Source organism: Quercus suber, unplaced genomic scaffold (genome assembly GCF_002906115.3).
Source record: "Quercus suber isolate HL8 unplaced genomic scaffold, Cork oak 2.0 scaffold_38, whole genome shotgun sequence".
NCBI lineage: Eukaryota > Viridiplantae > Streptophyta > Magnoliopsida > Fagales > Fagaceae > Quercus > Quercus suber.
In genome coordinates, this window is record NW_027069503.1 from 273,347 (window position 1) to 296,423 (window position 23,077).

Here is a 23,077-nt window from a genome sequence, read left to right on the forward strand (position 1 = left end):
GTACATGTTTTCTTCTCTGGAATCAAACTTACGTGTTGGGTAGAAAATAAAATTTTTGAAAATTAGGTCATATAGATGCAAGAACCCAAAATAAGGTTTGCTCTAAAATTCCTATGAAAAAAATGTTTGCTCTAAAATTTCTTTTGCAAATTTCAAATTAAATATGGCCTCTTATTTGGAGATATGAGAGTTGAAACTTTCAACCTATAAATTAATTTCCAATGCCACCATATTCATTTGACATTTACCAATTATCATAATCTTACTTTTCTTATTGCAGTATAAGGACATAATGTCTTCTAGATTTTATTTTTTGAGCATATATTCATTAACTAATTTGAAGAAGTTTTTCGTCCATCTTTTATATCATTACCACTGTATCCTTGCATATAATAATATTGATTTGAACCTTTTTCAGTAATCTCATATAAAAAGGATTGTTTAAAGTGCCTACATGTAAAAACTTTTGAAGTCACAATTGGTTAGATAGATGTCATTGACTTAATTTTAGGAGCAGTTATATGTTTAAACTGTGCAGCAATTCTTTTGTCTTTTATACTTATCAAAGCAAATGTAATAGCACTTTTTATAGTAATGAATTTAACTATACATGAATTCCATTTATGTAGCATAAGTTTTTTGTTATCATTTTCAAGTCATAGTACCTTCAAGTAAACTAAATAGTTTTAATATTTATTTAATTATTCTGTGCATCACGAGTTAGCGACTAGTTAATACCATATGGATACTTGTTTAGAGTTTTATAATGATCTTTTTACATACTTTGGTCCTCTTAATTCAAAGACCTAGCTTTGTCTATGGTCATAATTCTTACTCCTACTTCCAAGTAATTGTCATTAATTTCTTTAATTTTAATAGGTAAAGAATCACGATTCCATCAATTAAATATCAAGAAATGTAGATGCATTTACTAAAACAATAAAATGATGATGATGGCTAAAGCATTGACTCCTAAAATAGTCACTAAGGCACTACTTTTTCTTCTTCTTCCTCCTTTTTTTTTTTTTTTTTTTTTGAGAGAGTCCACTAAGGCACAAATAGGGCAGGGCCTTGAGAATGAGTTTGACAATTAACAGACTCCAAAAAGTTACTCTTAGACAGGGACATTCATTGGTGATGCGCCGGGTGCTAGAATAACATACAATTGGTCAAGGAATTGTCATAAAATCTTATTTCTAAACTACTTGTTTCCAACAAAAACATGGACATTCTACAAGGTCTATTAGGGGAACAATTTGACTTTGAGAATACATTTATTTATTCCCATTTGAAGTGTCGGCATTATTCTTATTGAAAATTAGATTAGATTCTTTTAAAGTACAGTGACGTAGTGCTTCATTATCTCACAATCATAATGTTACTATACTCTAGAGTGCCTAATAATTACTCATACTCTTCCAATCCTCCATCATTTATGGAGATTTGTTAGAAATTTGCACTTTTTCCCTTTATTCTGCATGTTTTTCTTACATTAATAAAGTGTTTAATCATACAACTATAATAGAATATATGATCAACCAACACTTATCAAATTTGAAAAAAAAGCTATAAAGATGACATCCACTACTCGATTTTCTTTAATATTCACCAACTTTGCCATCATCCAAGGTCCAAAGCCCTTCATCTCTTTTTCCGACCTTTGATCTGCTGTGGTCGTCTTTCTCCATTTGCATTCACCTTTGGTATGGCCTAATCTTATACAATTTATAGCAGACATTTGAAAGTCACTTGTATTTCAGTTGGATCCAAAGGTCATACATAGGTTTCTGTAAAGGAAAAAGCCACTCTTCAATAGTAAAAAAAAAAAAAAAAAAAAAAAAAAAAACCTTATACAATGTTAGACACGTAACTTCCATTTAGAGAGATTAATATTAATGTCGAATAAAATAATTATTTGAGAAATTTTATTATCCTATTAAAAGTTAGGGTCATGCTAACGAGTGCCCTTAGAGTAATGGTTAATAATCTATTTTAGGAAAGTTTTGACCCCACTTTTATAATAAATGAAAAAAACTGTCAAAATATTATTTTTTTTCTTTTCCTATAAAAACTTTCTTTAAATGAATTGTTAACCAATTTCCTAAGGGAATTCGTTAACATTTTCCTAAAATTTATTCTGTTTTACAACTCTCACATATTATTTTTAAAACCCATTCAAAATTCAAAGTCTATTTTCGTGTTCATCCTTCTAGGGAATTTTCTATTTTCTATTTTCCTTTTATCAGTAAAATCCTTCCCGTCAAATTATAGGTTCATATGATTTTTATAGTTGATATTCAAAATTCAATGATAATGATAGAAATAGCCTTTATAATTTTTTCTTTTTTATAAAAAAAAAAAATAGCATATGATGCCTAATTAGTGAGATTAATAAATTTTGATAGGTGACTTAAAGGTTCAATGAGGCTTCTATTTTGAAATTCAGCTTTAATCGTGGCTTGCTAGCTCAAACTATCATCTATGAGAACATATGATTCAGAGGTTAGGCCCGAGAAACCTTCATCGATCTAGCTACAGAAAACCTAACCCTTCAACTGCCCTTAGCTTCTAACCTTCATAGCCCAAGGCAAGGAGGTTGCAAGCTTTGAAAATTGTGACAATGTAGCGGCTTCCATGCTCCACATGGATGAACAAGAGTGGCTACTATGTTGTGGTGAAACGCACATTAGTTAAGAAATCCCCAAATCTCTAAATTGTTGCATCGATTTGGTAGAACAATGATAGAAGAATGTTTCCCCTCCCAATGATAGGGGAAACCTATCCCTCAAGTGATCAAGTCTATTTTGAATTGAATATGTTAAGAGTTGAATTCTAAAACTAGTCCAAATATGAAAACAAAGATGCCAATGCCAATGGGCCATAATGAAGTGAGCCTCTTTAAAAATATAATAATAATAATGAACTAATTTTAAAATGATAGAATTTGAGTTTTTTTTTTTTTTTTACTACTTGGGGTAGGGGGAATTTAAACCCAGGATGTCTTTGTTAGAAATACTAAAAGATGCCAACTAGTTGAATTACAAAACTTTTGGCATCTAGAGTTTGAGTATTGGACAAAAATTGTTATTGAGTAAAATCTATCAAACATAATTTCGCTAATAAACGTTTAGGCATATGGGTTTTATTAATGTATGTAGTACTCATTTAAGATAATGTATCTCTCAATTACAATCCATTGTTTCAAGAGAAGACCCTTTGATTCCAACATCCCTTTTGTACACGAGTTTATTTTTTGTGTTTAAGGGGATATGTGTTTATTATTTATTTGTGGCTGCACCTAATAACGTATTTAAGTTGCCTACGTACTTTTGGTGGGGATCAAGCCAATTTGTAGGTCTTTAATTAAGGTTTTGGATATAAAATTCTCAAATATGATTTTGTCCACTTTAAATGACGGACATTTAAGTCAAATACTTGCTCTTTAATTAAGTATTGACTTAATTTTTTTTTTTTTTGGGTGATATAATTTCTTTTCATTTTAAGGATGAGTCAAGGATCCATGTTTTTATGGAAATCGAACCAAAGACCTCATTTTTGAGAAATTAAATGTACAAAAAAATTTCCCTTTCTTTCATTTGCTTTTTGTAGGAATTTTATCAAGCAATGATATTTTGATTGAAGTCCCCAAAATTAATTAAGGGAAGGAAAACTCATTTGAAGCAATTTTATTTTTATGAACATTTTTAGAGATTGGAAATTGGAAAATTTTCTCATATCAATTTTATGATCATTTTACTTAGGGAATTAGAAACTCCAATTTTGGTTGAGGAATTAAGAACCCAAAACAATTAATCATGTTAGAATTAAATACTTTATTGAATTAATTTGAAGCAATTAGAAACTCCGCTCTATTTAAAATAATTTAAAGAGTCAAGGACTCCATTGAATCATATTATTTTAAATTAGTGGAGTCAAGAACTCCAAATTATTTAGTTGGTAGAGTCAAGGACTCTATTAAATTGTTTAATTGGTGGAGTTAAGGACTCTGTTGATTTGTTTGACTTGTAGAGTCAAGGACTCTAATATTTAAATTGGCAGGGTCATTGACTCCATTAATTTGTTCAATTGGTAAAGTCAAGAACTTCATTAATGTATTTGATTTGTACAATCAAGGACTCTAATATTTAAATTGGTAGAGTCCATAACTCAATTAAATCTATATATATATATATATATATAATTGTGGGGCCCGTTATCTAAAAGGGTATTGTTAAGATTGTAGGAGTTGGGCCTACGGCCCAATGACCCAGTCCGAGGACGTTAATCCGTCCGAGGATGGCCAACTAAGGACATAGTGGGAATAGTATAAGAAAAAGAAATGGATGTTGCATGTAATAGTCCAAAATGGGTCCGAGGAGGAAGTCCATCTCGGAAACAAGGGTCCGAAGTCTATACAGCTATCTTACCACCCCGGATATTCCGCAAGGTTGTATTACAACTGAGAAACGGATAGGGGATAAGAGAGGAGCAAAGAGAGATAACAAATATCTTCTAAAGCTGCTACATCCACATTAAATGTTTCCCAGCTAACTCTCTGATCGCATTAATGTGGAGGTGATGCTTAAACAGTAGTCAAGCAGCCTTATGACCACTAGTTGAAGGTTCTGGGAGGTGTTGGATGGGATAGGAAAGAGTTCCTAGAATCTAACCTACACGTGTACGGTGAAGATGATGTCAAGATCGTGGTATATAACATGGAAAGGTGACCTGAAGAAAAGGGGGGGGGGGAAGAAACTAGAGAGAGAAAGGGCGAAACATTTGGTAATCTTGTTGATCAAGAAAATAGAATCCAAAAAACTCCTGAGGCCATGCCGAGGACAGTTTTTCTCATTTCGCTTGTGTTAAGCATTCTTTACTCAGTAATTATTATGATATTTTCTACAGAATAGAACTAATTCTTTCACCTACTCTCTGCAAATTTATTGTTTGGGCTTGTTGAGCTAAAAACTCATTCCTATTCTAGATTTAACCCAAATTGAGTCCTTACAATTGGCGCCGTCTGTGGGAAGAATTTGATCTATTTGGAAGGAAAGACAAGTGCAACGTCTAGGATGGAAGAAGTAGCATTGCAACAAGCAACAGCGGGCTCACATCAAGTGGACGTTACTCCACTTTAAGCAGAATCCAGGGGGTCACAACATGACAATCATTTGTAAACCTTGAATAGAGGAGAGATAGTGAGGGAAGTGTGCACACAACCCACACTGGTAGAAGTCGGTCTCAAGGAAAAAGCCATATTTCCCATGCAAAGAACAATAGGGACATGCAACATGAGATTGACGAATTGAAAAGGGAATTGCATCACGAGTGGCGAAGACGTCTGTCTTCTAACTCCAAGCAACCCTCTGAGGAATTAGATGATGCCAGTGATAGACAGAGGTCCAGAACCCCACCCAGCAAATCTTTCTCCTATGATGAGGAGTACCACCATAGACGTAGATATAAAAGCCCATCTCGCAAAGGTCTGGGGAACGATGCCCTGAACAAGGCATTGAGTCAAGTTTCTAAGTCACCTTTTATGCGAAATATAGAGAATGCAAATCTTTCTCGGCGATTCCATCAACCCACGTTCACCATCTATAACTGTCGAACAGATCCAGTGGAGCATGTTAGCCATTTTAGTCAAAAGATGGCTGTTCATTCTAAGGACAAGGCTTTGATGTGTAAGGTCTTTCCATCTAGCCTGGGTCTGGTGGCAATGAGATGGTTCAAAGACTTAAGAGTGAACTCCATTGACTCTTTTGAGAAGCTTACTAGGGCCTTCGGTGCCCGCTTTATCACCTGCCGCAGGGTTCCTCAGCCCTTGGGATCCTTGTTATCCACGTCCATACAGGAGGGAGAGACCTTGAAAGCCTATTCTGATAGATATTAGGAAATGTTCAACGAAATAGACGAAAACTATGATGATGTGGCTATTAGTACTTTTAAAGCTGGCCTCCCAGCCGAGCATGATCTGAGGAAATCTCTGACCGGCAAGCCTGTTACCAATGTGCGTCAGCTTATGGATCGGATTGACAAGTACAGAAGGGTAGAAGAGGACCAAATACAGGGTAAGGGAAAGGCCAAACTAATTCCTCAGGAAATGGGGGACTTTAGGTCAGACAAGTACAATAATAATCGACCTCGGAAGGATTTTGGGGAGCAGTCAGGATCTACCAACACCCAGGTGGTTAATGCCGTGTTCCAAGAACCAGTACAACAGGTTCTAGAGAAGATAAAAAAACGAGTCATTCTTCAAGTGGCCCAATAAGATGGCAAGGGATCCTATGAAACGTAATCAAAACCTTTACTGCCAGTATCATCAGGGTCATGGATATACTACTGAGGATTGCAGAAATTTGTAAGACCATTTGGATCAATTGGTCTGAGAAGGGAAATTTACTCAGCTTCTACATCATTCTAGAGGCTGAGGAAGCCAGGCAGGTTTTACATTTCGGGGAGATGCTTCTTTGAGACCCTTTCTAGGCACTATAAACGTCATATTTGCTGCCCCGAGGAGAAGCGGGTCTTATCCCTTTAGGGTAATGTCTGTATCTCATTGCCTGGATGAGGGCTCCAGTTTAGTGTCAAAGAGGGTCAAGATGGGCACCCTATTGGTGTTGGGCTTTTCAGATGAAGATAAGTTGGGAACCATGCAACCGCACAATGATGCTTTGGTGGTTACACTTAGGATTGGAAGGTATGATGTGAGAAGAGTGATGGTTGACGAGGGAAACGCAGCCGAGGTTATGTACCCTGACCTTTATAGGGGGCTAAATTTGAAACCCTAGGATTTAACAACCTACAACTCCCCTTTTATGAGCTTTGAAGGTAGATCGGTCATTCCGATGGGTCTGATTAAATTACCCGTCCAAACTAGCTTGGATGTAGTAAAGGTGGACTTCATTGTGGTGGATACGGCTATTTTGGGCAGGCCCTAGCTGCATACCTTGGGAGCTGTCTCTTCCAATCTTCATCAAAAGGTGAAATATCCATCAGGAGGCCAGGTGTTAGAAATATTGGGAAGCTAATCTATGGCCAGGCAGTGCTTGATAACGGCTATTCAACATCGGCCTGAGATGGAAACTTCAGCCACCGCCAAGAATGGTTTATAGCAATCAAAGACTTTAGCGCCTCTCTTCAGCAAACCTGTAGACGAAGCAAAATGTGAGAATTTGAAAAAGGTGAGTGTTTGGGGTGATCCGGAGAAGTTCTTTTAGGTTGGGGCTCAGTTGCTTCTGTTGGAAAATGAGCAATTGGTTGAATTCCTTAGAAGGAATGTTGATGTGTTTGCATGGGATACTTACGAAGCCCCAGGGGTAGATCCAAACTTCATTTGCCATCATTTGAATGTTAACACCTCTATTACTCCAAAGAAACAGCTACATCGGTGTCCATCTAGAATACATGCTGAGGCTATCAGAGATGAGGTAACAAAGCTCAAACAGGTAGGGGCTATCAAGGAAGTGTTTTATCCCCAGTGGTTGGCCAATACGATTGTGGTGAAAAAGAAAAATGAAAAGTGGCGTGTATGTGTAGACTTTACAAATCTTAATAAAGTTTGCCCAAAAGATCCTTTCCTTATACCTCGTATAGATCAATTGGTGGATGGGACAGTGGGCCATCCTCAGATGAGCTTCCTAGATGCCTTTCAGGGCTATCATCAAATCCCACTGGCATTGGACGATTAGGAAAAGACATCTTTTCTCATTCCCATTGGAAACTATCACTACAAAGTAATGCCCTTTGGCTTAAAGAATGAGGGGTCTATTTATCAACGAATGATGACGAAATTGTTTGAGCCACAGTTGGGCAGGAGCATCGAGGTCTATATTGATGATATGGTTGTGAAGAGTAAGGTAGTGTCCGAGCATGTGACAGACCTCACAAGTATTTTTGAAATCTTGAGGAAGCATAAGCTGCAACTAAACGCATCCAAATGTTCATTTAGGGTAGGCTTAGGGAAGTTTTTGGGCTACATGGTTACTCACTGAGGAATTGAGGTAAACCCGAATCAGATTAAAGCCATAAATAGCTTACAACCACCTCAGAATCCCAAGGAGGTCCAAAAACTGATTGGGATGACTGCTGCTCTGAATATATTCATAGCCAGGTCAATAGATAGGTGCAGACATTTTTTTCCTTTTGCTACATAAATGGAAAGGATTTGAATGGACTAAAGAGTGTGCCCTGGCATTTCAACAGCTTAAAGAGTATCTATCTCAGCCACCCATTATGTCTAGTCCTAAGGTGGATGAGGTCCTTTTTTCCTACTTGGTGATAGTCATTTATGTGACAAGTTTTGTCCTGATACGAGTAGATAGTGGCATACAACGGCCAGTTTATTACGTGAGCAAGTTGCTTCACGAGGTCGAAGTGCGTTATTTGCCGTTAGAGAAAGCCATTTTGGCAGTGGTGCACACTCCAAAGAAACTTCCCCATTATTTTCAGGTACACACTGTGGTTGTCCTAACTTAGTATCCGCTTAAATCAGTACTTCAGAGTGCAGACTACACTAGCAGGATTGCCAAGTGGGGCACAATTTTAGGAGCTTTTGATATTAAGTATATGCCTCGTACCTCTGTGAAGGGTCAGATTCTCGTCGACCTAGTGGCCGAATTTGCTGAAGGCCCTGAGGAAATAGAAGCGAGTCAATATGGCATGGATGAAAAATCGGTTGGCCTAATCTCCGCACAACATTCCTCACCCTAGAAAGTGTACGTGGATGGGGCAGCAAACCAAGGGAGGTCAGGAGTGGGTTTGGTTTTGGTATCTCCTGAAAGGGTCATTATCGAGAAGTCTTGAAGGTTGGGATTCTCAACTACCAATAACAAGGCAAAATATGAAGCATTATTAATGGGAATGGCGATGGTCCAAAAACTGGGTGGAAAAATAGTGGAGATGTTCTCGGATTCAAGACTGGTCGTGGGCCAGGTTAGAGGGAAATTGGAAGCCCGAGACACAAGAATGCAGGAGTACTTGGGTCATGTTAGGCGTATGCAAGTAAATTTCAAAATTTTTGACTTATCCCATGTCCCCAGAAGTGGAAATGCCCATGTAGACTCCTTGGCTACTCTTGCCACCTCCTCGGCACAAGACTTACCCCGAGTGATAATGGCTGAAAACATAAACACACCTACCCTAATAACAAGGGACTTGCTTCAGGTCCATCAAATTAAGTTGGCACCTAATTGGATGGATCCTATACTATTATTCTTTGAAAGGGATATACTGCTTGAAGATAAATCAGAAGCTGAAAAGATACAAAGAAAAGCTCCTCGGTTTTGGCTGTTCGAGGATAAAAAATTGTACAAACGTTCTTTTTCTAGGTCATATCTGCTTTATGTACATCCCGAAGCATCAGAGTTACTTCTAGAAGAACTACATGAAGGGATCTGTGAAAGTTACATAGGAGGAAGATCTTTATCTCACCGAGCAGTTACTTAGGGATACTGGTGGCCGGGCATGCAAAAGGAAGCACAGGAGTATGTTAAGAAATGTGATCAGTGTCAGAGGTTCGCACCAAACATCCATTAGCCTGGGGAAGTTCTTATTCCTCTTTCTAGTCCTTGGCCCTTTGCTCAATGGAGCTTGGATATTGTAAGTCCTTTTCCTAAAGCGATAGGAAATAAAAAATATTTGCTGGTCGGCACAGACTATTTCACCAAATGGGTCGAAACTGAGCCTTTGGCTAATATCAGAGATGTAGATGTCACGAGGTTTATCTGGAAGAATATCGTTACTCGATTCGAGGTTCCTCATACTCTCATCTCGGACAATGGTCTTCAATTTAATAGCAAGGCTTTTAGGAAGTACTGTTCCGATCTGGGGATAAAGAATAGATATTCCACTCTGGCCTATCCATAGGGAAATGGGCAGACCGAGGCTATCAACAAGGTCATAGTGATTGGACTTAAAAAGAGGTTAGATGATGCAAATGGAAAATGGGTGGAGGAACTGCCACATGTCCTTTGGACATATTGAACAACGCCTCAAAGGTCAACAGGAGAGACTCCATTTTCAATGATGTACGGGGCTGAGACTGTAACTCCTCTCGAAATGGGTTTTCCCACACAAAAAACTAGTGCATTCACCTCGGATGGCAATGATGAACTGTTAAAAAAGAGTCTAGATTTGATAGACGAACGACGAGAGAATGCAATAGTCCAACTGGCCTATTACCAACACAAGCTCAAGCAAGGATATGACGCAAATGTCAAGCTGAAACCGTTAGCCCCAGGAGATTTGGTATTGAGAAAAGTCTTGGGAACTACCAAGAACCCAACTTGGGGAATATTAGGGCCTAATTGGGAGGGATCATATCGTATCGCATCGGTGGCAGGAATAGGTGCGTATTACTTGGAAGATCTAGATGAAAAAACCGTATTCCATCCTTGGAATGTAAGCAACCTAAAGAGGTATTACTATTAATAAGAACAGTTCTGTTTTGCTTCCTTTTTCAATTCATTCCGACTATGTACCTGGTGTTTCCCAATCTATTGAAATATTAAATAGAAACTAAGTTATTTCAGGCTCCTCGAACCACAAACTTAGTGAAAATTAATACCCTTTGACATCTAGCATTTTTATATTAGAGGAAGCTTTCAACAAACATTCTTAATTCTTCTACCATTTTGCTCTATTGATGCACCACAATTTAATTTTGTTAAACTATCTTGTGCATCACACGGGTTATCGACTAGTTTGTTTAATTTGTGGAATCAAGTATTCCATTGATTTGTTTAAATTAGTAGAGTTAGAGACTCCATGAAATTAATTTAAATTGGTAGAGCTAGAGACTCTATTAATTTGTTTAAGAAAATCTTTGTGTTTGATCTTGAGTAGTTAATATGTTTTTCCCAAAGCAAGAGTCTTCTAAAAAAAAATTAAAAAAGAAGACTAGCAAGACATATGATTTTACACGTAACTTCCATTTAGAGAGATTAATATGAATGTAAGATAAAACAATTATTTCATCAAATTTATTATCCTAGTTAAAGACTTTAAAAGTTATTCTGTTTTACAACTCTTACAAATTGTTTTAAAAACCATTTAAAGTCATTCTTCATGTTCATTCTTCCTGTCAATTTTATTTATTTATTTATAATCACAAAAATCCTTACGGTCAAATAATAGGTTCTTATGATTTTTACGGTTAATAATCACAAACCATTTAAAGTCTTTCTCCATGACAAAATATTTTATTCTCGTTTTTTTTTTTTTTTTTTTCATAATCATTCTTGTATAATTATTGGAATATCTTTGAATTTGATAATTGTCCAAATTTTGTTCTAAAATAGACTTTTTATGTGCAGTCTGTACCCTTTTATCTCTCAGAAAAGGCACCTCCAAACTACAAAGGAGCAATTAACATTGGCTTTGACCTCTGTGTTGGCTTGGGTATACTATTAGCAAACCTTATAAACTTTGGGACTGAGAAGATTAAAGGCGGTTGGGGCTGGCGAATCTCCCTAGCCATGGCTGCAGCCCAGCTTCAATCCTTACACTAGGTGCTGTATTCCTCCCAGAGACACCCAACAGCCTAATCCAGAACAGCAAAGACCACGAAAAGGCCAAGCTACCATGCTTTTATCAGTGCTCAAACTTTTCTTACCATGCTTTGCCATTTCAAGTCTGGTATTTTCTTCTTTTTTGGGGATGGGTGATGGTGATGACTGCATTTGTGTACTTGTTGCCGGAGACTAAGAATATGCCCATTGAACAGATGAGTAAAGTGTGGAGGGAGCGTTGGTTTTGGAGGAGAATTGTTGGGGAAGTGAATGAAGATAGAAACAAGGAAGCACCATGATATGTGTACTTTGTTTTATATCATAAGTACTATGTTCCCATGAGAATTTCCATTTTCGCTCTCTCATTTCTTGCAATTTTAGCTTCTGTTATGTTGGCTAATTGCAAAGTTGTGAGAAGGTGAGGATATTCCCGATAGTTGACAAATCAAGGAACTGTATAGCAGTATGCATCTTCAAGTTGAGTCTATCGGTTTGAGTCCCAAGTATTTGGATTTGAGATAGCACTTGCTAATTGCCTTCTTTAGATGATAAGTAATTAATATTTTTGATGGGATAAAGTAGATAGTACCATAAGTTCATACCCATCTAAGCATAGAAAAATTAGAGGAAGTGGATTGTTAAGCAACTGTGTCTATTATTATGTTATTAACAAAAATTTAATTTAAGCTAACTAATAAACTGTAGTTTTCATGTGTTCAGCCTTCTAACTGTTCCCTACTATCTTTATAATCAATTACTGTTTTCTAAACAACATTTACTCTCCAGCCTTTACCATTTTCTTTTTTTGAAAGAGATGTCAATTGATCTAAGGGGATTTGAAGTGTTTGTTAGAAACATCAAGAAATATCAATTGGTTTACAAGACTATTTGCCTTAAATCATAATTCGGAGATTTTTTTTTTTTTAAATGTACGTAAAAATCATTTTCCAATTGAGACGAAAGCTCACATAGATGTAAACATATAATAAAATTAAATGGAAATTAGAAAACCCACCATTAGATAAAAGAAAGTTGGAAATTCCGTATTAAAAATAATCAAGAGTCTTTTATAACTATTGAATTATCAATAAAATTAAATAAAAAAAATCTTTGAGCTGGGGCAATTACGCAGCTAGCAAGGTTGCAACTTGTAACCTAGGCATATCTATTGCCGGTTGAAAACTATTTCCAAACCCCTCTTGGGCCTGGGTTCAACTTAGGCTTTTGAGAATTTCTGGAATGACTCCCTCCAGGGTAAAACCTTACAATTAGCTAGTCCAATACTCCAATATATTTTACTAGACCAAAAAAAAAAAAAAAAAAACTGGAAAAAAGTAAATTGCAACTATTGTAAAATCAGTTTTTTTTTTATTAATATTTAAAAAAAAAATTATGGATATGGGTTTGGTTTGGTTAAGACTTTGGGTTGTATTATTTTTGGGCGCCCTTCCTGTCCTCATCCGTATGTTGTTTTGGATCCAATTCAATAGATGAGCATATATCTGAACCCGACATAAACATGATTGTTACATGCCAACTCTCTCTCTCTCTCTCTCTCTCTCTCTCAAATTTAAACATGATATCAAAGTTAAGGCTTTGAGAATCCTCTTCTTTTCAGCTTAGTCATCCACATATCATAACTTGTCACATAACCTTATAACATCAGCATAATAGCACATTTCTACCATTCTAGCATGCCACATCAACCAACACATCATCAAAATATGCCACATCACAAACACATCATCAAAATCTAACACATCAACACCACCAAGCCATGTTAATAATCAAATCATCTAGTCACGATAATACACCATTAACCACAGTGGCGGCTCTAGAAATTTTTCTCAGGGTGTTCTTTAAAAAGTATAAATTATACAAACTAATAAAAAGAGAAATTCATATATTGACAACAACAATAATAAAAAAACACACAAACACATGAAGTTTACAATTGTCTTCTACGAGTTTTCATATTTTGAAATCAATGCATGATAGTCTTATTATTAATGCTACAAGCTACATCTCTTTCAATGTACACAACCAAGTAATCATTCATCCACTAAATTTAGAACAAATTATAGAGCAAAATTTAATTTTATTGGCATAAAAAAAAAAAAAAACTATGAGTGTTCCCAATTTTTTTTTTTTTTTGAAGGGTAGACAAATAAAAAAATTTTAATTATTATATATAAAAAAAAAAAAAAAATTCCAGGTAAGGGTGGTCCTGGGACCACTCTAGCCCTTAAGGTGGCGCCTCCCTAATTAACCAATAATGAATTTGATTATTGACTTAGAACGATCGATGTCTTCTAGCTCCCACTACACTTATTATCCTTGGCCAATATCTTTCGACAAACAATGTCGCTCTCCTTTGGCGGTCAATGTCGTCACCTTTGACTACCATTTGTCGTTACATTTTACGTCAAGCCTAGTTCATTCTACATTTGATCTGTTGTAGCTTAGTTTCCTACAGGGTTACAGTTTCTTTCCAAACTCAAGGCATCCTTAAGCTTAATTGTACCTTAAGTTTGAGTGAGTAAGTTTGAGGTATTAGTCCAATCAAATTAGTACAATAGCAAATTGCAATCACCAATTCTTGGAAATATTTTAGCTGCAACTCCAAGTTTACATTTCAGCCAAAAGTTTTATCTATCTTTTATATTTATTTTTAAGGCAAAACTTAGCTAGGTACAGTACTTAGATGCTNACCCAATAACTTATTATCAAATTCATATTTTGAAAATCCAACCGTTGGATTACAGTTTCTATATGTTCTTAACATGCATGCAAATTTTCATGCCAATCGGATGTAATTTACCATTTGATCTTTAAACTCATCTTTTATGTGTTATTTTAAACTACAAAAACTTGAATGTAAACAATTGATTGATGACATAGCTATTAATCTTAGATCACCATGAAATTTTGTAAGCATGAAAAATATATGAAGATAATGTAATCTAACGGTAGATTTATCAAAATTCACATCAAATTAAGAAATATAAGGCTGGGTTCATATTACACTTGATGTAACTCTAAAAAATGTTACACCACCCAATAACTTATTATCAAATTCATATTTTGAAAATCCAACCATTGGATTACATTTTCTATATGTTCTTAACATGCATGCAAATTTTCATGCCAATCCGATGTAATTTACAATTTGATCTTTAAACTCATCTTTTATGCATTATTTTAAACTACAAAAACTTGAATTTAAACAATTGATTGATGACATGACTATTAATCTTTGATCACGTTTAAATTTTGCAAGCATGAAAAATATATGAAGTTAATGTAATCTAACGAAAAATTTGTCAAAATTTACATTGAATTAATAAATATAGGGTTGGGTTCAATTTACACTTGATGTAACTCTAAAAAATGTTACACCAACTAATAATTTATTGTGGAATTCATATTTTGAAAATCCAACCGTTGGATCACATTTTCTATATGTTCTTAACATGCATGCCAATTTTCATGCCAAACGGATGTAATTTACCATTTGATCTTCAAGTGGGAAGGCGAAAAAAATAGTGGGAAATTTAAAGGTCTATTGCAGCGGTCTAACCCGCCGCAAAAAGGAGTACATATTGCGGCGGGTCATTGACCCGCCGCTATATCTAAACTTAACGCCGCTAAAACATGTCTATTGCAGCGGGTCTTTGGCCCGCCGCTGTAGTACGCCGCAAAATACTAGAACTATTGCGGCGGGCATATAGAACGCCGCAATAGATCTCATGTACAGCGGCGGGCCAAAAACGCGCCGCAATAGGTGACATATAGCGGCAGTTTTTGCACCCGCCGCAATAGCTCGTTTTTCTTGTAGTGAACATTGAACTCTCTCAATCTTTGTCGTGAGTGATAACAGTGAGTGAGCTTGGAAAAAAAGAGGCCATGGCGACAGGCCTAGCGATAACAAGCGAAGGAAGGAGCTACAATGGAAGAATGACCCTTTTTGTGATCCTATCTTGTATGATGGCTGCCATGGGAGGTGTTATCTTCGGCTATGATATTGGAATTTCAGGTACGTCTTACAATATATATAGTTTATCATGTCAGCTTTCTTCTTAGCATGGTTAGCCATTAATCCATTGACATGCTCAACCAGTTCATGCTATGCTAGCTTTAGGCCTATATAGATTTCTTTTCAGCAATGTTATTGTCATATCTTTGCTATGCTAGCTATGAAATTGAAGCTGTTATATTTGGATCAGCTTGGATGATTGTTTGTTTTCCGTTTTCTGATATCACATATTGGCCATATGAACAATATTATACTACTATACCCTTATTATAATGCTTTTTTTTTCTTTTCTTTTCTTTTTTCCGTCTGAGAGAACATTATTATAATGTTAGTAACTCTAAAATATCTGTTTGTTTGTACCTACACGTTTGTTTGCCTTGGGTCTATTTTTGTTGTTTTGCACTTTTTAACTTTTTAGTTTAGCAAAACTGTATTCATCTATAAAAATAAATAAATAAATAAATAAACCCAAAGGAGAATAAAAAATTGCGACTTGGATAGTTGGATCCATCCACTTAAGAAAATAAAACATTATTTGATTTTAATTTTAGATGCATGTGACTCCACATTTTCACTCCCTTTCATGTCCCTTTAATTGTATTTCCAATAATATTTAATTATTTTCATGTGATTAGTTTTCTTTACTTTTAATAGGTAGTGAATACAAGTAATTGCATGCATCAATTAAATCACTAGATGTGGATATATATATATATATATGTGTGTGTGTGTGTGTGTGGGGTAGTAGTACTAATGTATTACTACTAAGGGGGGTAATTGCCCCTTGACCTTCTCAAAAATTTTCTACTAGTAGTCGTAGTAATATGCTATGAATTGATAACAAAATACTTCAAAATTGGGGTATCATACCTTAAATAAGCAAAGATGTGAGTCTCTGCCTCTCTGTGGGCTTTAAGACCTCTCTATGGGACATGAATAAATCCTACTCACTCTCCCTTGCCTAATGAGCCTTTTTCTTCACTAGTGCATCATTCATGGGCCTTCAAGTGTCAACCCCGCATGTCTTTTATCCTCTCTTGAGTCTCTTCAGTAGTCCTACTCGCTTTCCCTTACCTAATGGGCCTTTTTCTTCACTAGTGCATTATCCATGGGCCTCCACGTATCAACCCCACACATCTTTTATCCGCCATGGAAACCTCTCACTTCACCATTGTCTAGCACCATTGGCAATAATACTCCTTTGTTGGGCTTTTTCCAAGATCATTTGTGTATGCTTTATAGGCTTGCTTGGTGTAATATATCGTCCCCGCTCTTCCTGCTAATTTGCAAAAGGGCTTCAAGTACACATGCCTCGTTCTTACTCCAACTGCAAAAGGAATCTTGATAACCTTGCCACCTTTGCCCCACACTATCATGAGTTCTAATACCACTTGTTGAAGGGAAAAACACTTTGGGGAGCTTCCTTGACTAATTAATATAACATATAGAAACACATTTTAACCCAAAATGCCTAAACCAAATGGGTATGTACTTAATTATATTATATTAAGTACTTATTTTTCTCATCATTATTCAATGTGAAATTTCACTTACACATGTATACCCTACAACACCGCTATTGTGCAGAAAAATAAATAGACACATAAATTAACATTTCAATGATTGGGCAGGCCTACACTTTATATCAATTGATAACCTAAATTTCATAATCGATCCAGAAAATATCGAAAAAAAGTGCTTGCTTGAGTTGATCATCCATTCACTGGATCTGGATTATAACATAAAAAAATTATTGAGATTATTATCATTCTTATTTATTATGTTCAACCATTGTATAACTATGAAGGTGGAGTTACTTCTATGGATTCATTTCTGAAGAAATTCTTCCCGGAAGTGCTCACTAAGATGAAAGAAGACACCAAGATTAGCAATTACTGCATGTTTGATAGCCAATTGTTAACTTCCTTCACGTCTTCACTCTACGTGGCCGGCCTCGTAGCGTCCTTCTTCGCCTCCTCAGTCACAGGAGCCTTTGGACGCATGCCATCAATCCTTGTAGGAGGAGCTGCATTCCTTGCAGGTGCAGCCATAGGCGGTGCAGCTTTCAATGTCACCATGCTTATACTTGGTCGTGTCTTGCTTGGAGTTGGGGTTGGCTTTGCAAACCAGGTAGCATATTAAGAAAATTGCATTTATATTATTACAATATTTACAATTAAGAATATTTAGTGTTTGTGCATGCATATATATAGAAGATTGGATATACAGACTCCATCCGTTATTATGGTGCTCACCCACTTTCACTTATAATGGTAGAATTTTATGACAATACATGCTCTCCCATTCACCCTTCATACTCAAAATAAATTACTTGCTCTTTTTCTTTTTCTTTTTTGAGATACAAAATAAATTACTTTCAATTCCATATACGATGTTTACTTTCTTTATAAACAGAAAATTTTATTGATTAGCCAAACTTAATTTTGTTTTAAACACTCTCTATCTCACTAGAAGGTATTCTATTTTGATACTTTATAAAGGTAAATGACCAAAAATTTCACTATAATTAATTTTTTCTCCCACCATACACTATTGCCTTTTCATACTTCTAAAGATAGAAGATCTTTGAATAGGATATTCTATTTTACAACAATAGTACTTGTCTTTGCAGGCAGTCCCACTATATCTCTCTGAAATGGCTCCAGCAAAATATAGAGGAGCATTCAACAATGGCTTTCAATTCAGCGTTGGAATTGGTGCTTTATCGGCTAACCTCATCAACTTTGGTACACAAAAGATCAAAGGTGGATGGGGCTGGCGAATCTCTCTAGGAATGGCCGCTGTCCCTGCCTTAAGTCTAACTCTAGGTGCAATTTTCCTTCCTGAAACACCCAATAGCCTAATCCAACGCAACAATGACCACCAAAAGGCCAAACTAATGCTACAACGTGTCCGAGGTACCAATGATGTGCAAGCAGAATTAGATGATCTCATCAGAGCTAGTTCCATGTCCAAAACCATTGAACACCCATTTAAGAAAATTGTACAAAGAAAATATAGACCACAACTTGTAATGGCTATAGCAATACCCTTCTTCCAACAAGTGACAGGGATCAATGTCATTGCATTCTATGCCCCAATACTCTTTAGGACAATAGGTTTAGGTGAAAGTGCATCACTTTTATCTGCAGTCATGACTGGGATTGTTGGTACTGTCTCAACCTTCATATCCATGCTTGTAGTGGATAAATTTGGTCGAAGAGCTTTGTTTACAGTAGGAGGAATTCAAATGTTTATCTCACAAGTTCTTATTGGTGCAATAATGGCAGCTCAACTAGGTGACCATGGTGGGCTAGACAAAAGGTCTGCATATTTGGTTCTGGTTTTGATATGTGTGTATGTTGCTGGGTTTGGATGGTCATGGGGTCCATTGGGATGGTTGGTTCCAAGTGAGATATTTCCCTTGGAGATTCGGTCAGCTGGGCAAAGTATTACAGTGGCAGTGAGCTTTCTTTTCACTTTCATAGTTGCTCAAACTTTTCTTGCTATGCTATGCCACTTCAAGGCTGGGATTTTCTTCTTTTTTGGGGGATGGGTGGTGGTGATGACTGTGTTTGTTTATATATATATATATATATGTGTGTGTGTGTGTGTGTGTGTGGGGTAGTAGTACTAATGTATTACTACTAAGGGGGGTAATTGCCCCTTGACCTTCTCAAAAATTTTCTACTAGTAGTCGTAGTAATATGCTATGAATTGATAACAAAATACTTCAAAATTGGGGTATCATACCTTAAATAAGCAAAGATGTGAGTCTCTGCCTCTCTGTGGGCTTTAAGACCTCTCTATGGGACATGAATAAATCCTACTCACTCTCCCTTGCCTAATGAGCCTTTTTCTTCACTAGTGCATCATTCATGGGCCTTCAAGTGTCAACCCCGCATGTCTTTTATCCTCTCTTGAGTCTCTTCAGTAGTCCTACTCGCTTTCCCTTACCTAATGGGCATTTTTCTTCACTAGTGCATTATCCATGGGCCTCCACGTATCAACCCCACACATCTTTTATCCGCCATGGAAACCTCTCACTTCACCATTGTCTAGCACCATTGGCAATAATACTCCTTTGTTGGGCTTTTTCCAAGATCATTTGTGTATGCTTTATAGGCTTGCTTGGTGTAATATATCGTCCCCGCTCTTCCTGCTAATTTGCAAAAGGGCTTCAAGTACACATGCCTCGTTCTTACTCCAACTGCAAAAGGAATCTTGATAACCTTGCCACCTTTGCCCCACACTATCATGAGTTCTAATACCACTTGTTGAAGGGAAAAACACTTTGGGGAGCTTCCTTGACTAATTAATATAACATATAGAAACACATTTTAACCCAAAATGCCTAAACCAAATGGGTATGTACTTAATTATATTATATTAAGTACTTATTTTTCTCATCATTATTCAATGTGAAATTTCACTTACACATGTATACCCTACAACACCGCTATTGTGCAGAAAAATAAATAGACACATAAATTAACATTTCAATGATTGGGCAGGCCTACACTTTATATCAATTGATAACCTAAATTTCATAATCGATCCAGAAAATATCGAAAAAAAGTGCTTGCTTGAGTTGATCATCCATTCACTGGATCTGGATTATAACATAAAAAAATTATTGAGATTATTATCATTCTTATTTATTATGTTCAACCATTGTATAACTATGAAGGTGGAGTTACTTCTATGGATTCATTTCTGAAGAAATTCTTCCCGGAAGTGCTCACTAAGATGAAAGAAGACACCAAGATTAGCAATTACTGCATGTTTGATAGCCAATTGTTAACTTCCTTCACGTCTTCACTCTACGTGGCCGGCCTCGTAGCGTCCTTCTTCGCCTCCTCAGTCACAGGAGCCTTTGGACGCATGCCATCAATCCTTGTAGGAGGAGCTGCATTCCTTGCAGGTGCAGCCATAGGCGGTGCAGCTTTCAATGTCACCATGCTTATACTTGGTCGTGTCTTGCTTGGAGTTGGGGTTGGCTTTGCAAACCAGGTAGCATATTAAGAAAATTGCATTTATATTATTACAATATTTACAATTAAGAATATTTAGTGTTTGTGCATGCATATATATAGAAGATTGGATATACAGACTCCATCCGTTATTATGGTGCTCACCCACTTTCACTTATAATGGTAGAATTTTATGACAATACATGCTCTCCCATTCACCCTTCATACTCAAAATAAATTACTTGCTCTTTTTCTTTTTCTTTTTTGAGATACAAAATAAATTACTTTCAATTCCATATACGATGTTTACTTTCTTTATAAACAGAAAATTTTATTGATTAGCCAAACTTAATTTTGTTTTAAACACTCTCTATCTCACTAGAAGGTATTCTATTTTGATACTTTATAAAGGTAAATGACCAAAAATTTCACTATAATTAATTTTTTCTCCCACCATACACTATTGCCTTTTCATACTTCTAAAGATAGAAGATCTTTGAATAGGATATTCTATTTTACAACAATAGTACTTGTCTTTGCAGGCAGTCCCACTATATCTCTCTGAAATGGCTCCAGCAAAATATAGAGGAGCATTCAACAATGGCTTTCAATTCAGCGTTGGAATTGGTGCTTTATCGGCTAACCTCATCAACTTTGGTACACAAAAGATCAAAGGTGGATGGGGCTGGCGAATCTCTCTAGGAATGGCCGCTGTCCCTGCCTTAAGTCTAACTCTAGGTGCAATTTTCCTTCCTGAAACACCCAATAGCCTAATCCAACGCAACAATGACCACCAAAAGGCCAAACTAATGCTACAACGTGTCCGAGGTACCAATGATGTGCAAGCAGAATTAGATGATCTCATCAGAGCTAGTTCCATGTCCAAAACCATTGAACACCCACTTAAGAAAATTGTACAAAGAAAATATAGACCACAACTTGTAATGGCTATAGCAATACCCTTCTTCCAACAAGTGACAGGGATCAATGTCATTGCATTCTATGCCCCAATACTCTTTAGGACAATAGGTTTAGGTGAAAGTGCATCACTTTTATCTGCAGTCATGACTGGGATTGTTGGTACTGTCTCAACCTTCATATCCATGCTTGTAGTGGATAAATTTGGTCGAAGAGCTTTGTTTACAGTAGGAGGAATTCAAATGTTTATCTCACAAGTTCTTATTGGTGCAATAATGGCAGCTCAACTAGGTGACCATGGTGGGCTAGACAAAAGGTCTGCATATTTGGTTCTGGTTTTGATATGTGTGTATGTTGCTGGGTTTGGATGGTCATGGGGTCCATTGGGATGGTTGGTTCCAAGTGAGATATTTCCCTTGGAGATTCGGTCAGCTGGGCAAAGTATTACAGTGGCAGTGAGCTTTCTTTTCACTTTCATAGTTGCTCAAACTTTTCTTGCTATGCTATGCCACTTCAAGGCTGGGATTTTCTTCTTTTTTGGGGGATGGGTGGTGGTGATGACTGTGTTTGTATACTTGTTTTTGCCGGAGACTAAGAATATGCCAATTGAACAGATGGAAAAAGTTTGGAGGAAGCACTGGTTTTGGAAGAGAATGGTGGGGGAAGTGAGTGGAGAGAGTAAGATAGAAGGACCATGATGCATGATTTGCAAGTCCTCTGTTCTTTCTTCTCCTTCATGGTCCAAAAATACAAAATAGGGTGATGGTGGGATTCAATTCTAAATGTATGATACAACACTAAGACCATGTTTAGTAAGCTGGAATAGAATCACAATCAATAGAATTGCTATTCCTTTGAAATTATCATTCAGTTCAGTTATTTAGTTGTATTTTTGTTACTAGTCCTTTAACTAGGATTAAGGAATGGTTATTTATTATCAAATAAGCCAAGTAATAGTCCCAAAAAAAAAAATCTCAAAACCCATCATTAATGTTGATTATAAGTATAGTATAAGTGCAATCAATTTATACCATGATATGAAATTTAATTAAAAAGACAAACAAGTTACAAACCATTTTTTTTCTAATGTGTTAATTTAATTTCAAATATGTATTAACTTTTGCTATGAAACATGTATTTTTTGAAAATAAAAAGTTATATATATATATATATATATAAATATTTCATTCAAGCAAGTAACCCCATTAGCAATTAGAGTTTAATATTTATCAGAGATGTTGTCAATTTATATATTTGTGTGTGTGTGGAGAAATTGATATGAACAAAGTACAAAGATATTAATTAATTTTACAATTATTGAATATTCAAATAATTGAATGTTTAGAGAAACCTAACAAGAGTGTAAATAATTATAAAAATAAATTTAGAAATTCAAAGGAATATGATTCCATTATTATATCATCAAATCATGTTGTATCAAACTATGAAATACAAATTTATAGTTCTATTCATGTACTATCACCAAACAGATCATAGAAATAGACAATAGTTATTCAATTACAAGTAGTATTCCTCATAATCAAGGATAGAGCCATTTTTTGGCCTTGGGGCCATGCTTCCCTCCCCTTGAAATTTAGGGGGAAAAAAGTGTATGTGTATATATATAATTTAACAATTTG

The 23,077-nt window shown here is 36.1% G+C and overlaps 2 protein-coding genes and 1 pseudogene across 2 annotated transcripts; all 3 read left to right on the forward strand.

Moving 5' to 3' along the window:
- Positions 1-12,616: 12,616 nt before the first annotated feature.
- LOC112015503 (U4 spliceosomal RNA) lies at positions 12,617-12,788 on the forward strand (annotated as a pseudogene).
- A 2,568-nt stretch (positions 12,789-15,356) lies between these two features.
- On the forward strand, positions 15,357-19,712 carry LOC112015496 (hexose carrier protein HEX6). The gene is made up of 4 exons (XM_065771026.1): positions 15,357-15,546; positions 17,354-17,676; positions 18,179-19,145; positions 19,672-19,712. The coding sequence occupies exons 1-4, from the start codon at positions 15,417-15,419 to the stop codon at positions 19,710-19,712; spliced, it is 1,461 nt and encodes a 486-aa protein (XP_065627098.1). The 5' UTR covers positions 15,357-15,416.
- A 499-nt stretch (positions 19,713-20,211) lies between these two features.
- On the forward strand, positions 20,212-22,379 carry LOC136066527 (hexose carrier protein HEX6-like). The gene is made up of 2 exons (XM_065770937.1): positions 20,212-20,559; positions 21,062-22,379. The coding sequence occupies exons 1-2, from the start codon at positions 20,251-20,253 to the stop codon at positions 22,133-22,135; spliced, it is 1,383 nt and encodes a 460-aa protein (XP_065627009.1). The 5' UTR covers positions 20,212-20,250; the 3' UTR covers positions 22,136-22,379.
- The last annotated feature ends 698 nt before the right edge of the window (positions 22,380-23,077 follow it).

Excerpts from the sequence above, each read along its gene's own strand:
- LOC112015496 (XM_065771026.1), top strand. The coding sequence starts at position 15,417 with ATGGCGACAGGCCTAGCGATAACAAGCGAAGGAAGGAGCTACAATGGA. Across the intron at positions 15,547-17,353 it reads CTATGATATTGGAATTTCAG|GTGGAGTTACTTCTATGGAT; the intron begins GTACGTCTTACA and ends ATAACTATGAAG. Across the intron at positions 19,146-19,671 it reads TTATATATATATATATATAT|GCTTGCTTGGTGTAATATAT; the intron begins GTGTGTGTGTGT and ends TATGCTTTATAG.
- LOC136066527 (XM_065770937.1), top strand. The coding sequence starts at position 20,251 with ATGGATTCATTTCTGAAGAAATTCTTCCCGGAAGTGCTCACTAAGATG. Across the intron at positions 20,560-21,061 it reads GGGTTGGCTTTGCAAACCAG|GCAGTCCCACTATATCTCTC; the intron begins GTAGCATATTAA and ends TTGTCTTTGCAG.